Source organism: Hipposideros armiger, unplaced genomic scaffold (assembly GCF_001890085.2).
Source record: "Hipposideros armiger isolate ML-2016 unplaced genomic scaffold, ASM189008v1 scaffold_385, whole genome shotgun sequence".
Classification (NCBI taxonomy): Eukaryota; Metazoa; Chordata; class Mammalia; order Chiroptera; family Hipposideridae; genus Hipposideros; species Hipposideros armiger.
In genome coordinates, this window is record NW_017731735.1 from 224,246 (window position 1) to 239,276 (window position 15,031).

The 15,031-nt window shown below is 53.6% G+C and overlaps 4 protein-coding genes across 4 annotated transcripts in view; 1 reads left to right on the top strand and 3 right to left on the bottom strand.

The window, feature by feature from the left end:
- Positions 1-118: 118 nt before the first annotated feature.
- Positions 119-2,397, bottom strand: LTB4R (leukotriene B4 receptor). The gene is made up of 2 exons (XM_019663034.1): positions 1,996-2,397; positions 119-1,386 (listed from the first exon to the last, which is right to left on the bottom strand). Exon 2 carries the CDS (start codon positions 1,375-1,377, stop codon positions 328-330), a length of 1,050 nt encoding a protein of 349 aa, XP_019518579.1. The 5' UTR covers positions 1,378-1,386; positions 1,996-2,397; the 3' UTR covers positions 119-327.
- Positions 2,398-4,386: 1,989 nt separating this feature from the next.
- Positions 4,387-6,221, bottom strand: LTB4R2 (leukotriene B4 receptor 2). Its single transcript, XM_019663042.1, has one exon. The coding sequence runs from the start codon at positions 5,993-5,995 to the stop codon at positions 4,919-4,921; it is 1,077 nt and encodes a 358-aa protein (XP_019518587.1). The 5' UTR covers positions 5,996-6,221; the 3' UTR covers positions 4,387-4,918.
- A 3,666-nt stretch (positions 6,222-9,887) lies between these two features.
- Positions 9,888-12,688, top strand: CIDEB (cell death inducing DFFA like effector b). The gene is made up of 5 exons (XM_019662989.1): positions 9,888-10,060; positions 10,331-10,475; positions 11,388-11,537; positions 11,766-11,956; positions 12,120-12,688. The coding sequence occupies exons 1-5, from the start codon at positions 10,020-10,022 to the stop codon at positions 12,250-12,252; spliced, it is 660 nt and encodes a 219-aa protein (XP_019518534.1). The 5' UTR covers positions 9,888-10,019; the 3' UTR covers positions 12,253-12,688.
- NOP9 (NOP9 nucleolar protein) overlaps positions 12,662-15,031 on the bottom strand; it is a 10,344-nt gene continuing 7,974 nt past the window's right edge. Inside the window, exons 5-9 of the mRNA XM_019663019.1 lie at positions 14,527-14,667; positions 14,003-14,128; positions 13,605-13,841; positions 13,282-13,387; positions 12,662-12,937 (exon numbers count right to left, since the gene is read on the bottom strand). Coding sequence (XP_019518564.1) covers positions 12,780-12,937; positions 13,282-13,387; positions 13,605-13,841; positions 14,003-14,128; positions 14,527-14,667 — 768 coding nt within the window. The 3' untranslated portion in view covers positions 12,662-12,779. The remainder of the gene's footprint in view (positions 12,938-13,281; positions 13,388-13,604; positions 13,842-14,002; positions 14,129-14,526; positions 14,668-15,031) is intronic.

The window sequence follows — 15,031 nt, forward strand, 5'->3', positions numbered from 1 at the left end:
AATTGAAAATCATGAGAAACTAAAGGATGTGCCTCTTAACTATCGAGAGGGACCCCCCATAAAGGCACCCAGGAGCACCCCCATAATACACACCTTCCAAACACAGAGTTGACCCAATTTCAGACTTAAGTTTTAATTGCGAAGCTGCCCAGGGGAGCCAGGCTCTGACTCTGCCCTTACTTGCCTCTCCCCTCCCTCTTTTTCCGCTCCACCCCCACGCACCTTCTCCTTGAGGTGCAGAATTGGGTCAGGCCAGCATGGGGGCATTCTGCCACGAGAAAAACCAGCGTCCTTCCACCACCACCCCCAGACCTGGTTCAGTTCGCTTTATTCCAGAGGGTTGGTGGAGACAGTGAGGCTTTCAGCGGGTCCAGGCTCGGGAGAGGCAGGGGAGCCCTTCACTGTCTGGCCCAGAGTGCCCCCGCGGCGGGTGCTGCTGGTCTCGGAGCCGGTGGCCTCCAACAGCTTGGCAACGAAGCCCACGCCGGCCGAGCGCAGCAGGCTGCCACCGGCACATGCGTACAACACGGGGTTCACGCTGCTGCTCAGGAAGGCCAGGGCGATGAACACGTAGCGGGCCAGGCGCAGCCGCTGCCCCACTGGCCCAAACCCTGCGACCCCGCCCGTCAGCGCTCTGCAGGCCTCCGCCAGGTTCACCACGTGGTAGGGCAGCCAGAAAGCAGCGAAGGACAGGATGATGAGCGCCACCAGGCGGCCAGTGCGGCGGCTGCGGTGGAAGCGCCGAGCCTGCAGCCTGCGCCCGATGTCGGAGTAGCTGGCCACCACGACCAGGAAGGGCAGCAGGAAGCCGGTGAGGGCCTCGAACAGCAGATGGAAGGCCCTGTGTTTTTCACTGGGGTATTTCGGGAAGCAGGCCAGGGTCCTGTTTTTCGGTTCCACCGTGCGGTACACGATGACGGGCGTGGGCAGCAGAATTGACACCACCCAGATGCCTGCCAGCACCCTCCAGGCAATCGCCTTGGTGCGCAGCTTCTGGGACACAAAGGGGCGGGCCACGGCCAGCGAGCGGTCCAGACTCATGATCGTGATTAGCAGGACACTGGCATACATGCTGACTCCGCAAACATAGTGGAAGAAGCGGCAGCCAGCCACTCCAAAAATCCAGGTACCTCCGGCCACCGAGTGGAGGAAAAAGGGGGCAGTGAGCAATACGATCAAGTCGGCCAGGGCCAAATTCAGCACCAGCAGGGCAGTGACAGAGCGCTTTCGCATCTTTACCAGGATGCTCCACACCACAAAGCTGTTGCCAGGGAGCCCCACAGCCAGAGCCACTGACAGTAGGATGATAGTCAGCAGAGAGATGAACATGGCACCTACTGAGGAGGGTGATGGAGAAGATGTAATGTTCCTGTCCATTGCAAGGACCTGGAGGGTGAGGTGGACACACACATGAGGGTAGGGGACCCAGGAGTTTCCTGACACCCTGGACGAACCTAACATGAGTGCTCTAGTCTTTCTCCAAGATCAGCAGCATCAGAAGCACCTTTGCAGTGACCTCGTCACTGCCAACTGACCTATCTTAGGGGATCCAGCTAATTAGAAATACTAATTTCCTAACTGGGCCATGGGGCCCCTTCCTGCCAACAGATCCAATTGCAAAATATATAGCAACAGCAGCAGTAGCATTTCCAGACCCTTTCAGTCTCCTTCTCTTAGGACACCTTCAAACCCAGAACCAATCTGGGGGGATTTCCTTACCAATGCTGCACCCCTTCAAAGGCCTCTGTCCTCTGCACTTAGTCCCCCTCAGGCCCATTGACATCCTCCAATCCCCTACCCATTCTCCCCAGAGATGCCCAGCGTCCACCAGGAATAACAGGGAAGGGGAGGAATTCTTGGAGAGGAGAGAAGAACAAATCCTCCCCAGTCCTTTTACCACTGGTCAGGCTTTCTTTGGAAATTCCTATTCACCTTCTCTCACGACTGCACCCTGGCCCATCCACCACCTTCCCTACTCCCAGGATCCTTACTTACAGTCTCTGCCAGTTACTGGTTGGAAGCTGGTGCCAATCCCAGGGTCAGAACAGGGTGGTGTAGCCTATCTCCAGATCTGTCCCAGTGCCAGGGGTCTGGCCCCAGGTCTGGGTGCTGTCAGCTAAAAGTCAGCCAGAGAGGAAGTACCATGGAGCAGGGGAGGGGGAAGACACATCTTCCTGAGGGTGGGGCTGAAACTCCTACTCCTTCCTTACACTAGGAGGGTGGACAGTCTTTGTGTTCCAGAAGGGGCCAGCAGAAAGGAGGACCCTCAGGGGTGGGGCCAGATGAGAGGAGCTCAAGAAGGGGCAACAAGAGAGAAAAGAGGGGTGCGGGAGTGAGTAGGCTGGGGTGTGGCCTCAGATGCAGGTCTAGACTAGAGAATTGAACAGAGTAATAAATTGTGTCATACAGAAGGAGGAGGGAGGGCAGCTAGAGGGGAAATGGGCTCAGATTGAGAGCACAGAAGTATCTTTATATTTTGTGTGAACAAGTAGTTTTTTACATTAGTAGGAAGCGTAGGTTAGAGCTGTGGTTAGGTTCTGGGTTCATGACTTAAAGAGGTCAGCTTGTCCTTGGCTTGGATTCAAGCCATGAGAGGAGTTAGAGGAAGAGGGCTTTCTTCCAGCACCCCCATCCCTCTTCTCATTTAAAAGGATTTGTTCCATTCTAGGTCAATCAGTTCCCCCCTCTCTTGGTAGAAGCCGAAGTCCAAAGGGTCTCCTTAGTATCACACAGAAAGCCAATTTCTTCCCCTTCTCCCCACCACTTGCCTTGTGTTTGCCCATGTGGTTACACTGCCACATGAGTTTGGATTTAAGATCTGGGCACTGAGCAAGGAGGTCAGCACCCTCTCTTTCCTACCTTCCAACAGCTGACTGTCTAGACCCACCTTAGACACAGAGAGGAAGTAGAGGCTGAACATAGGGGAAAAGCATGAGAGAGTGGGGGCGGTGAGGCCTCATGCCTGCCCTGCCAGGAGGAGATTGTGGAAAGGGAAAGAACCCCCCAAAGTGTCCCTCTTCTCCTTCCTCCTCTTCTTGAACTCTCATACAGAAGCTAAGAGCTGAAACGTCTTTCCTTCAATCTGACCATGAGCCTTCCTGCTTCCTTTCCAGCTCTGTCACTTTCAGGAAAGATGCTGAGTGTAATGGTGGTCACGGAAGTCCCTTACCCTTTGCACTGCCCCCACTTTCTCTGCTCTGAGAAAAGCCAGAACAGAGTTGACCCAGTAGATGTCAGGCAGAGGATATGATGAAAAGAAATGCACCAAAACCACAGCAAGAACTGAAGGCAGGGTTGAGGAAGGGCTTTCTGACCACAGAGGGTGTATGAGACAGGGAATATGTAACAGGAAGTTAGGGACCATCTACCCTAGAGTATGAGGACAGGAAGAAGCCTCTGCAGTCGATGTTTCAGAATAGAAGCTTCTGGCTCAGAGCTCCAGGGTCAATCCGAGGCCCCTTCTGATACAAACTACGTTGTCTTTGCTTCTTTTCCCAAGCGGCTTCCCACATCCACCTCTGTCCATGGCCTTTCTTCTTCCACACCATACTCTAAACATACCTGCCTCCCAAGTCCAGAGCTCTACCTCTAACCCCAGTGTTTGTGGTCCTGGTGTGACCCTGAGGACTAAATTTCCTTTGCTGTCTCTTGGGCTCTGCCTGGGTGGTGTGAACAGTCACTAAAGCAGATCTGGGGTAATGGTCAGGGTGAGCAGAACTCAGATAATCAACCATCTAAATTTACCAGGGACCGAAGGGACTGGGACAAGAGACTTCCAGTGCTAAAACTGGGAATGTCCTGGGCAAACTAGGATGAGTTGGTCACCCTAGTGACCATACAAAAGGCCAGACAATTAAGTTCGCGAACTTAATTGTCCAGCCTTTCATATGTATGTGCATGTGGACATCCCTCAAAAAGAATCCCATCCTACATCCCCAAACTCAAAAGTGTCAGGATCCACAACAGTTTTGAGGCCTAGAAATAGACAGATTCCAAAAAATGGAGGCTGGGAAGTATTGGCGAGGGAGGGTGAGGAACAGCTAGCAGTCTTGGGAGGATTCAAGACTTAGAGAAAAAGGAGAAAGGAAAGGTGGCACCACCCTGACAAATTCTTCCTGTCCTCCAAATATCCACACCATTGCTCATATCCCCTCATCTCCAACCCCCAAGTGTCCCCTGGGTGAACAAGTACCTGCCCCTGGGTCCCTTTTTGCAGGGAGAGTTGGATTCAGAGAGGAAGATAAATCTCAGGCTCCCGGGGCCCCTCCTCCACTGTGTCAACCACAAGACAGGCAGGAAAGCTTTCCTTTCAAACCCCACAGATTGACTTTCACCTTCTAGGGCCAGTTTTTCCACCAGTTGGCTCTTACAGACCCCAGAGAATAGATTCCATCCCCACCCCACATCCAAGAGCCCATACCTTTCCTTCTTCTATCTCCCTTTATTTACAGAATGGTTATATAGGTTGGCGTGAGGGAACCAGGCCACCTGAAGTGGGAAGGACAGGTCAAGATGCCACTGAAGGCTGGCACTGCCCAGCCTTGGCCTGACCCAGCATGGAAACCATGTGGCTTCAGTACAACTCGGGCATGCTAACTACCAAAGGGAGCACCCTTAAGCCATGGTGCAATAGCTGCCCAAAGTCTTTCACAATAGCTATTGGCAACAGGTAAGCAGCTCTGGCACATGGGCACAGGCCAACCTGCAAATGCACAGTATTCATTAATATAGACCATCACCCCTTAAAATCCCTCAGCTTGGAGGAACCTGGGCCTGCCCCAGGTGTATAATAACTCTGCCAGAACAGATCCAAACTGTGATCAGAACAGGATCCCCAAATGCTCCAGAGTGCTTCCCTGAGTTCTAGGGGGCAATGGAAGGGGATAGGAAAGAGCGGACCTGGTTGTAGGGTTTGGTGTCAAGGGTCCCATTCCTGACTGTCCCTCGCTGCCCCGCCCCCGGGGTCTCCATTGCATGGGCCCTGCCCCACCACTTTGAGCCGAGGGGTAGCTCGGAGCTCCATAGTCCCCTCCCTAGAGCGGCCACCCCCTCGGGCCTCTCCTGAGCCCTCAAAGAGCCGCGTGAGGAAGCGGGGGCCTGCACGGGGCAGCAGATCCCCTGCAGTGAAGAGGTAGAGCACCGGGTTGACGCTGGAGCTGAAGAAGGCCAACGCTGTAGTTCCAGCTCGCGCCGCCTGGCCCGCACCGCCCAACTTCGCCAGGGCCCCTTCGGGTGGAGCCAGCGCGGCCACCGCCTGCACAATGTTGACCGCGTGGTACGGGGCCCAGAGCAAGCCGAAGGCGAGCACGATGGCGCTCACCAGCCGGCCCACCCGCGTGCCGTGTCTCCCGGAGCCCCAACGGGCGCCCCGCAGCCGTGCCAGCGTCACGCTGTAGCAGCCGAGCACCAGCCCGAAGGGCAGCACAAAGGCAGTCAGAGTCTCCAGGCTCAGGTGGGCGGCGGCCTGGGCCGGCGACGGGTGGCACAGCTGGCACACGTTGTCCTTCCAGAGGTGGCGGTAAATGGCGGCCGGGAGGGCAAGCAACAGAGCGGCCAGCCAGACAGCAAGCAGCAGGCGGCGGACCACGACCGGGCTACGCAGCCGAGGCGCCAGGAAGGGGCGGGTGACGGCGAGGCAGCGCTGCAGGCTGAGCAGGCTGGTGAGAAGAACGCTGGCATACATGCTGAGCGCGCACACGTAGTACACCGCCTTGCAGCCCGCCGAGCCCAGCGGCCACTCCCTGCCCACCAGGAAGGCCACGAAGACCGGCGTGAGCAGCAGCACCGCGCCGTCGGCCAGCGCCAGGTGCAGCACGAGTGTGGCCGCCAGCGGTCGCCCCCGGACAGGCCGCCAGCCCGCCAAGCTCCACACTACGAAGCCATTGCCGGGCAGCCCCAGCAGTGCCGCCAGTAGTAGGAAGGCGGTGCCTGTGGTCCGAGAGGCATTCCAGCTCAGCAGCGTCTCATTTCCCGGGGGACGGTAACAGTCCCACATCCTTCTGCGCCTATAGGGGGCTGTAAAGGGCCATAGTGGGCATTGAGGGGTGGGACGAAAGCCCACCTTACCCCTGAGGCTAGGTGAGAATGGACAGTGCCTCTCCCCACTGCCCTGATTCCTGACTCTTTTCTGTCTGGGAGCCTTGGCTTCCTCCAGGACCCCAGCCCCAACGCAAACACTACCTCTTCCTGGAACCCAAATCCCCTTTTCTCAGTCAGCTCACCTCCCCAGTCCTGACTCCCAGGCTGTCACCACCTCCACCTTCACCCCTTGAGCCTGGCGCTCCTTCTTGGTCCACCTCAGGGCAAAAGTGATTGGTGGGGAGTAAGGTGTAGGGCAGATCTACTTACCCAGCCGGGAGTCGGCGGGGTGAGGGCTCCCATGAGGGGCCTGGCGAAGGTGAAAGGTAAAGCAGCGGTGGGCGAGTTGCCTACTCCTGTCCTGTGCCTTTTAGGTTTGCAGAGAGTGAGGCGAAAATGTGGATGGAAAGGTGGGGCCTTTCCTGGGGCCCCTCCCTCACCCTATTCCCTCCCATCACTAACAGGTCCAGGCCTGTGAGGTCCTGCCTCACCAGGAAACAGGATAAGCTGAAGGCATACAGATAAAGCTCCCTGGACATGATGGTGAGTGAGTAGGGACACTGGGTCCTGCTTCTGCACTCATCCCACCCCCAGCTCTGGTCCCAACCCTCCCAACCCTGCAGCCCTTATGCTCTCTGGCCTCCCTGGCCTGCACTCAGCGGAGAAGGTGACCCAAAATACTCACTCCCTCAGCAGCTCTACCTTTGCCTTTTTCCAGACTCCTGACCCTGCTGAGCCTCCTTTTCCCTCAGCTGACCACCTACCCTTCTCACCTCTTGCCTTGGGGCCTGCCCCGGTCATTCCACCCTCAGGGTTGTCACTGGGCTGCCTATGACAGCTGTCAGTATACAGCATGGTGCTAAGTTCTGCGGGGAATGAGGGCTGCACGGATGTGTAAGTGGTAGATCACCTGGTTGAGGAGTTGTTAACACAACCATGAAGAGACCACATTACTGGGCTGCGCTAGGATACAAGACAAGAAAAAAAGGAAAGGGTACAGTGGTAGAGTCATACTGCAAAGAAGGCTTCTTTAGGTGGAGCGGTCAGGCAAAGCTTGGAAATGAAGAAATTTGAGGAGCACCTGGTAGACTGATAAAGTTGAGGGAAGGGGAAGAAAGGCTCCTGCCCAGTCAATGGCCAGAACTGAGGACTCTTTGGTGTTAGGTGCAGCTGGAGGAATGAGTCGCGCGAGACCAAAATTGGCCTATTGGAATTTATTTGGCATATAAGAGCTGTGGGAGGTCAGGTTAGAAAAGACCATCACCTCCCCGAGTAAGAGGGGTATGGAGTTTTATAGGGGAGGTAAACAAGGCTGTTCCTCTCCAACGCTTCAGGGGCTTTTCGTTGCATTGTTTATCGTAACAGCGTTTCGGGGTGTGGCCATGTCCTCTTGTTCCATGTCCTGGTTCCCATGCCATTGACAGGGAATGTTCAGGTCCATTGATCCTGGGCTCCTGTGAGAAAAATACAAGCCAGCAGGTACAAGCAAGCAAGGAACAAGACAAGATGGCTTCTAAGATAAGATGGTTTCTATTAAGCACATTCCCTGCAGTTTCTCTAGGCCTAAGGCGGTTTCTGCTCCTGGCCGAACAAATTCCCCCTTTGGGTTTGGTAACTATACTTAGGAAAAGGGGTAGTGGTCAGTCTTCTGTAGCTGCTTCCTGCTGAGCGGGGCCATCGATCAGGGTCCCTAATTAGAGTTTTAGGTGAGGGGGCTGTAGCGGTGTTCTTGTAAGAGCATGGTGAGAGCTATTTGCCTGCTGGTAACTTAGGCTATGGTTTTCTGTATAAAGTTATTGAGCAGATGGAGCAAGAAGGGGCCAAAAAGTAAGGAGCAAGAAGGCTATCAAGGGGCCTAGGAGTGGGAGTAACCAAGAGAGGCTCGGGAGCCAGGAGGTCAAGGAGCCAGTCACACCTTGATATTTATGCAGCCATTTAGCCTGTTCATAAATCTTTTTGATATTGGTTTCAACTTGTCCTGAATTATTAATATAGGTAAAGCAGGTCTTATTAATGACCGTGAAAACACCCCCTTGGTCGGCCAGGCGGTAGTCTAAAGCAAGGCAGTTGTCAAAGCCAACATTGGCTAGGGAATCTAACGACCTGGAGAGCCCTGCCAGGGCACCTGCCATTTCTCCGGAGGTGTCTTTTATGGACTTGGTGAGCTCCCATAGAGTGTGTTCATGATAGGTAAGACCTCCCCAAGGGACAGCAGCCACAGCAGTGGCAATTGCTCCTTCTATCACAAGTCTAAAGCCCCACTTCTGTCGGTGTGGGAGTGGGCTCTGGGTGAGGTTTAGAATGATACAGCCCTGTGGGGCCAAGGTGCCTAGAGGGCAGTCTCCCCTGTGTAGGGAATTATCAAGGTGGGACTGTGCGAGAGCCTCAGGGGGTCATGTTGGTCAGTGAGCCAGTTGTTCGGAGTTCTGCATAGCCACACCAGGCCCAGCAGGCCGGGGATGAGAGTGGCATCGGTAGAGTTATAGCGGTTAAGGAGGATATAGGATAGAGGGGAGATACAGGATTTGAAAGGACCTAGGTTGGGGAGCCAGGACACCAGTATTGTCTCAGTTTGGGTTCCCTCCAAAGCAGAGTCTGAGTTAAGGGCATGGGTATAGGTAATCCTGTATTTGGGAGGTCAGCTTAGGAAGCAGATGTGAGAGCAGGAGGAGACAGAGAACAGGAAAGCCAATAAGAGTGTGTTGTTGAGCTCCTTCAGTAGGCATCAGGAACCTCTGGGAAGTGCACAGAATGCCTTCCAGAAAGATCAGGCATTATCCAATATATGGTGATGGAAAGAGAACTGACTTTGAGTGATGAACACACAATGTGATATATAGATGATGTATTACAGAATTGTACACCTGCAATCTATGTAACTTTACTAACAATTGTCACCCCAATAAACTTTAATTTAAAAAAATAAAAAAGAAAGGTAAGGCCTTAAAGGCTCCTATACACACTTGCAGCCTGTACTTGTCAGGGAGCTGACTGGACTGCCATGGCTTCAGACAAGACTTCTAGGCAGGAAAGCAGAGAGACTTGCACTCATGTAAGGGGTTCACTGTCAGTGAGAGTCTGAGCTTCCATACAACTTGTCCATCATACCTGCAGCTGAAATCAGAGGTGGGACACAGGGCAGCAAAAGCTCAAGTCCTGATGCCATCAAAGGACACCACACACACACACACACACACACACAGACACACACACACCCTCCTTCACGCCCATTAAATGGCCAAAGGAGAAAGGTAAGAGAGAAAATGACGAATCCAGTGTGACTGAAGCAGGCAGTTCTGCTAAATGAAGCCAGAGAAATGTTGAGCCAGCCGCTCCCCTGCGCCACAAAGGAAAGAGCAGGAAAGCAAGAACGCCAGAGTTCCAGATAGGATGCTAGTGATCCATGGATCAGGACCCGTCCTCTCACACCATACCCAGCACACTACCTCACCTCCCATTTCTCCAAGCCCCACCCATGATCCCATCCTGAGCTCCGCCTCCCTCTTCCTGAAGCTGCAGTTTATGGCTTTTTCAGCAGGTGGCAGCACAAATAACACATAATGCAGTTTCTATACCTAGAAATTACCTCCGTAGAAAGAAAAGCACCAGAGACCACATTCCATCCCCTTACATAGTTCTCACTGACCCTCACATCACATGCTGCCAGCAGAGACAGGCCCATGCAAAACGTCCCTGGCTTTTGTGGGACAACTCTGGGCCTTTATCCCTCCCCCACGACCCCATCTAGGCCCCTCCCCCTGCACCCTCCCCTTGGACTTTGCCCTTCTTACAAGCCAGGCAGGGGGCCAGAGTCCGGGCTTGACTCATCCCCTACCTCACTTGGGCTGAGGTCCCAGTTCTGTAACAGAAAACATCACCACTTCAGACCAGCACAGCTGAGAAGCACCCAGCCTAGAAGTCTCCTGCCCTGGCCCTCCACCATGGAGTACCTCTCTGCCCTGAACCCCAGCGGTCTGCTCAGGTGATTTCTAATCTTCCTCTTCACTCTCCAGCTCCATTCAGCCCCTAGGAAACTCATGAACCCATACCCTTCCCTCTTCCCATTCCCGCTTTCCACAGTGGGCTTGTCCAGCTCCTGACCGCCCACCCCCCCATACCCATGGTCTCTCCCTCTCTCCCTAGGGTACTCTAAACACCTAGATTCCTCCCTACTAACTCTAGCCACCCCACCCTCATCATCCCCATTACACTCAGGAAACCCCTCACTCTTTCTTTTCTTTCCAACTTCCAGGTCAGTATCCAATGTGAGCTCTGAGCTTGGCCGTAGGGTCTGGACCTCAGCGCCACCACCCCAGCGACCTTTCCGTGTCTGTGATCACAAGCGGACCACCCGGAAAGGCCTGACAGCTGCCACCCGCCAGGAACTGCTAGACAAGGTGAGTGAGCCAAGTCCCTGGGCTCCTAACGCAGGGGCAGCCGAGGGTCTCAAGAATGAGGACTGGGACTGACCAGCAGAAAGGGCTGAGATTACATGGCCGCCCCTCCTGAGGGCTACAAGCAGGGGTGTGAGCCCAATGACTTCTGCTGCGTTTGGGTCAGTCTATTTTTTTCCCAAGGAGTGGGCTTTTCTTTGGGTATAGGGAAAGGAATAGTTAATGAGGGTTGCAGGGATAGAATTCAGAACTCAGTATGGAATGGCAATTTGTGTGACAGATCAGGTTAAATCCTGATTCTGCCACTTCCTAGTGTCAAACCTTGGGAAGTTCTTTAACCTAGCAAACGTCGATTTCTTCATCTATAAAACGGGAATAATCATACGCCTGCTAGGGTTGTTGAAAGGAGTAAAAGAAGATAATGTACGTAAAGTGCTACATAGATACCTGGCACTAAGGAAGACTCAAAACAGTTGTCATTATTACTGAAAACAGTTTTGGAGCATTCTATGAGGGTGGGGGAGAGTGAAATGGGACACTGGAAATAAGATTCCATCATTTCAGGCCCCATCGGCATAAGGCCGTACAGCCCTAGCCTATCTCCATTCCGGAAGGATGGACTTCAAGAGAACCTGGCTAGTTTTCCAATTCCAACCCAGAAGGAGTGGCTTGGAGTGAAGCTGGGGGAGATGACAAAGCAGGAGCAAATAGGAAAACAGGTCAGCCCCTAGTGAGGGTCCCCCAACAACTAAACACTGAGAGCTGGAGCTATTTTAAGGGATGGCAAAGAGCTGGGAAGTAGAGTTGGGATAGCAACCAATGTCTTGGACCAACCGATGGATGCTGGGCTGCTAGAGATGGAAGGGACATGGGACAACCTCGTCCATTTCCCTCCTGCTTCTTGCCAACGGGCAGGCACTGGAGACCCTGATGCTAAGTGGAGTGCTGACCCTGGTGCTAGAGGAGGATGGGACCGCCGTGGAGAGTGAGGACTTCTTCCAGCTGTTGGAGGATGACACGAGCCTGATGGTGCTGGAGTCCGGGCAGAGCTGGAGTTCCAGCAGGGTGAGAGGCCCATACTGGGGCTGCAATTGGCCACCAATCCTTGATATCTCTGCCAAGCCTCTTCTCTTGCCTAACCCTGATCTTGGGAACAGAGATGAGGAGGTGAGGAGTTGTTAAGGACACCTCACAGTGGACAAACAGTGGGTCTGTCCCAGGGCTGATGAGGATTGGTGGTGGGTGTCAGCAGGTGAGGCTCCATCGCACTTATGGGGGTACCCTACCCTACAGAGTGGGGTGCTGTCATATGGCCTGGGCCGGGAGAAGCCCAAGCACAGCAAGGACATCGCCCGCATCACCTTTGACGTGTACAAGCAAAACCCTAGAGACCTCTTTGGGAGCCTGAACATCAAAGCCACATTCTACGGGTTGTACTCCATGAGTTGTGACATTCAAGGACTCGGCCCAAAGAAAGTACTCAGGTCAGTGACCAGTATGTTTTACTTCCCCATCCCTAGAGTTGCAATCCCATAATTCCTTCTTCTGCGCTCACCTACCCCATTAACTCTCCCTGGTGGGAGTTCCGAACCCACCAGCTCTATGGCTTCCTCCCGGCCATCTGACTGCCTTGTCTCTGCCTTTCAGGGAGTTCCTCCGATGGACCTCCACACTGCTGCAAGGCCTGGGCCATATGTTGCTAGGAATTTCCACCACCCTTCGCCATGTGGTGGAAGGCGCTGGGCAGTGGAAGCAGCAGGGTCGCCTTCATCCCTACTGAGAAGAGCTCTGAGCTTCTGCCCCTAGACTCATTCCAAGAGATGGCTGTAAGGACTGTGACAGCATCAGGTTTGGGGACCTGCAGACAGTGTACACTAGATAATTAATTCACCTGGTTTCCCCACTGTCCTCTAACCTCATCAGCTAATGCCTTATACCCCTAGCCTATACCCATTCCTGAAGAATGCTGTCCCCTCCTAACCATCTTTCCAGCCTCCCACCTACCCTGAAAGGCCACACGCCTGTCCCAGGCATCTTGATCCCACCCTGATTGCCGCTACATCTAGATGTCCTTACAATTCTTCCCGATCCCGAGCTCCCAGTGCACTGAAGTTGGCCCTCTTGGTCTTTACCTTAAGATCTCGATGTCTTCATACCCTTGCCCCCAAGAATAACAAAGACATTTCCAATAAAAATATAAAAATGTTTACCAATAAGACTTGGACTCCAATTTAAACTGGGAAGGGGACAGGACAGACACGCCCCTTCCCCCTCCCCCATCAACACCCAGTCCCAGATCCCAAGACCTCAGTCTTCAAGTATTGAATTCAAAACCCGCCTCCGCTTGGCCACCGCCCCCTGTTGCTGTTCCCAAGCCTCACGCCGCTTCAGGAAGGTAGTCAGGGCCACGTTTCGAGCCACATGGTGGCCAAAAGGATCTTTTATCAGCTCTTGGTTCCGCTCCCCTGCAAAGGGAACCATTCATGTTCAGTATCAGCATGCAGTCATTCACCCACACTCCAAGAGACTCTACTTGGGGTGAAGGTCTCCCCATTTTCCCTGGACCCTGGGCCTGCCTCAGGATAGAGTTAACCCCTCACTCTCCAAAGAACACAAGCTGGGAGGAGGGGTGGGAGCACAGGGCTGCACAAGCAGCAGAAGGGAAGGGGAGGGCAGCCTGCTAAGTACCACGGCCAAGACCACCCTTAGGAACTGAAGTCTCTGCAGAATTTAAATCCACTCCCCAGCCACCCAGCTATTTGGAGTGAGGGAAGGGAAAGTCTAGAAAGGCCAACATGCTGGTACTCACCCAGCTCAGCAGCAATTTCCTTCCGGGCCCCCAAGGCTGCTCCACCCCAGATGGCATCTAGCACACGGCTGCCATGGCGACTGCATGCCAGAGCCACATATTGTCCCTGCATTGAGACAAGCAAGGTAGGTCCCTCTGGGGCAGTTCATAAAAATGTGTTGGGGAGAACGGGGGGAGTCAAGTTTCAGAAGTTCAGAGGCTACGTTGAAAGAGCCTGGGAACTACATACCCTCTCTCTGACTCTGAAGAACAGTCCTGGGAGAAGCTGGTGTTCTCTAAATGGATAATGGCAGAGGAGTCAAAGCAGAAGCCAGAAGTCTAACCTTTAGGGTCTTCAGCAAACGGCGGCGCTGCTTGCGCGTCACAGAGGGGCTGGTCAGGACAGCATCGAGCACATGGGATCCAGCAGGGCTTTGGGCCAGTGTCAGAAGTTGTGCTCCTGTCAAGGAACCCAGGCTTCGAAGTATAAGGCCAGGAGTGGAGAAGCGTAACAGATGCTGGAGCAGTAGAGACCCAAGGACTGACACCTCCCCTAGGGCCCTGGTTGTGGCCATTTCAACCTGGGAGGACAAAGGAAATTAAGAGGCGGCCACCAAAATGCCACTTCCACTTGAACGAAGCTAGAGATCTCACCACCCTCACTTCAGTGATGACAGACTTCCTAAGCCCTGGGAGACCTGGTCCCCAATCAGTCACTGGCTTGGCCTCTCCCCTACCTCACCTGGTGCTCTGTAGGCACTGTTCCCTCCTCCTCCACCAGTCCATAGTACACCTCGTAAGTCATCAAAGTGGCAAAGAGAGGTGCACAGGCCACTTGCCGGGAAGAGGGCTCTGCACAGTGGAATGCCTAGACAGGAAAATAAAACATAATGAATCTGAGAACTACCTCATCTTTAACCCCAATTTTCTAGACAAGGGAAAGCATTCAGGAGCAGTGAGAATGTCTAACTCCACGAGAATGTGAGCTACATGTAGACAGAATCTCACCTGCCCCGCTGTATCCCAACCTCTACATATGTAACAGGAGTCAAATAAATATTTCTTAAATTTCTCTCTTCGTTCTGGGAGATAGTTTTCATCCCGAGGCTATGAGATGACTTTGGCCTCATTTTCCCCTGTTATCTGTGAACTTCCCTGAGCATTAAACCTCTTGGGGCCAGAGATACAAAACTAAATATGTGTTAAGTCTTAAGAGGTAGAATTTGAACAGAGGGCATAAATGAGTTGCAGATAATACCCACTCACCTCTAACAACAGCTGCAGGACCTGGGCTTGGTGAGTCCCAACTCTGCGACAGGCCCCCACCAGGGCAATGACTACCCCTGGGTGACCCTGGGCCAGCACAGCTTCCAGGGAAGGGCTCAGCTCCTCAAACACAGGGGACAGCTAAGGGGAGACATGGGATAAAGAATCTTTGGCATCCTGGTAACTGTGGGCTAAATTATTCAGACAAATCTTCCTGCCAAAAACAACTAAAACTGCTAGATAAAACATAAAAGCATTGCCAATATCAGGACTTTGGTTTGGCTGGATAAAAAAGGTCCAGGACAGGGCCAGCTGAGTGGCGCGTTGGTTAGGAGTTGGCTTGAGACGCCAGCTCTGAGCAGCAGGGCCCCGGTTCGGATCCCACATGAGGGCCAGTGATGCTGCGCCCTCTATGGCTAAGATGGTGAACAACAGCTCGACCTGGAGCGGGGCTGCCGTGAGTCGCCAGTGATGGCGTAGGCTGCAGTGGGGCTGGCCGGCAGCA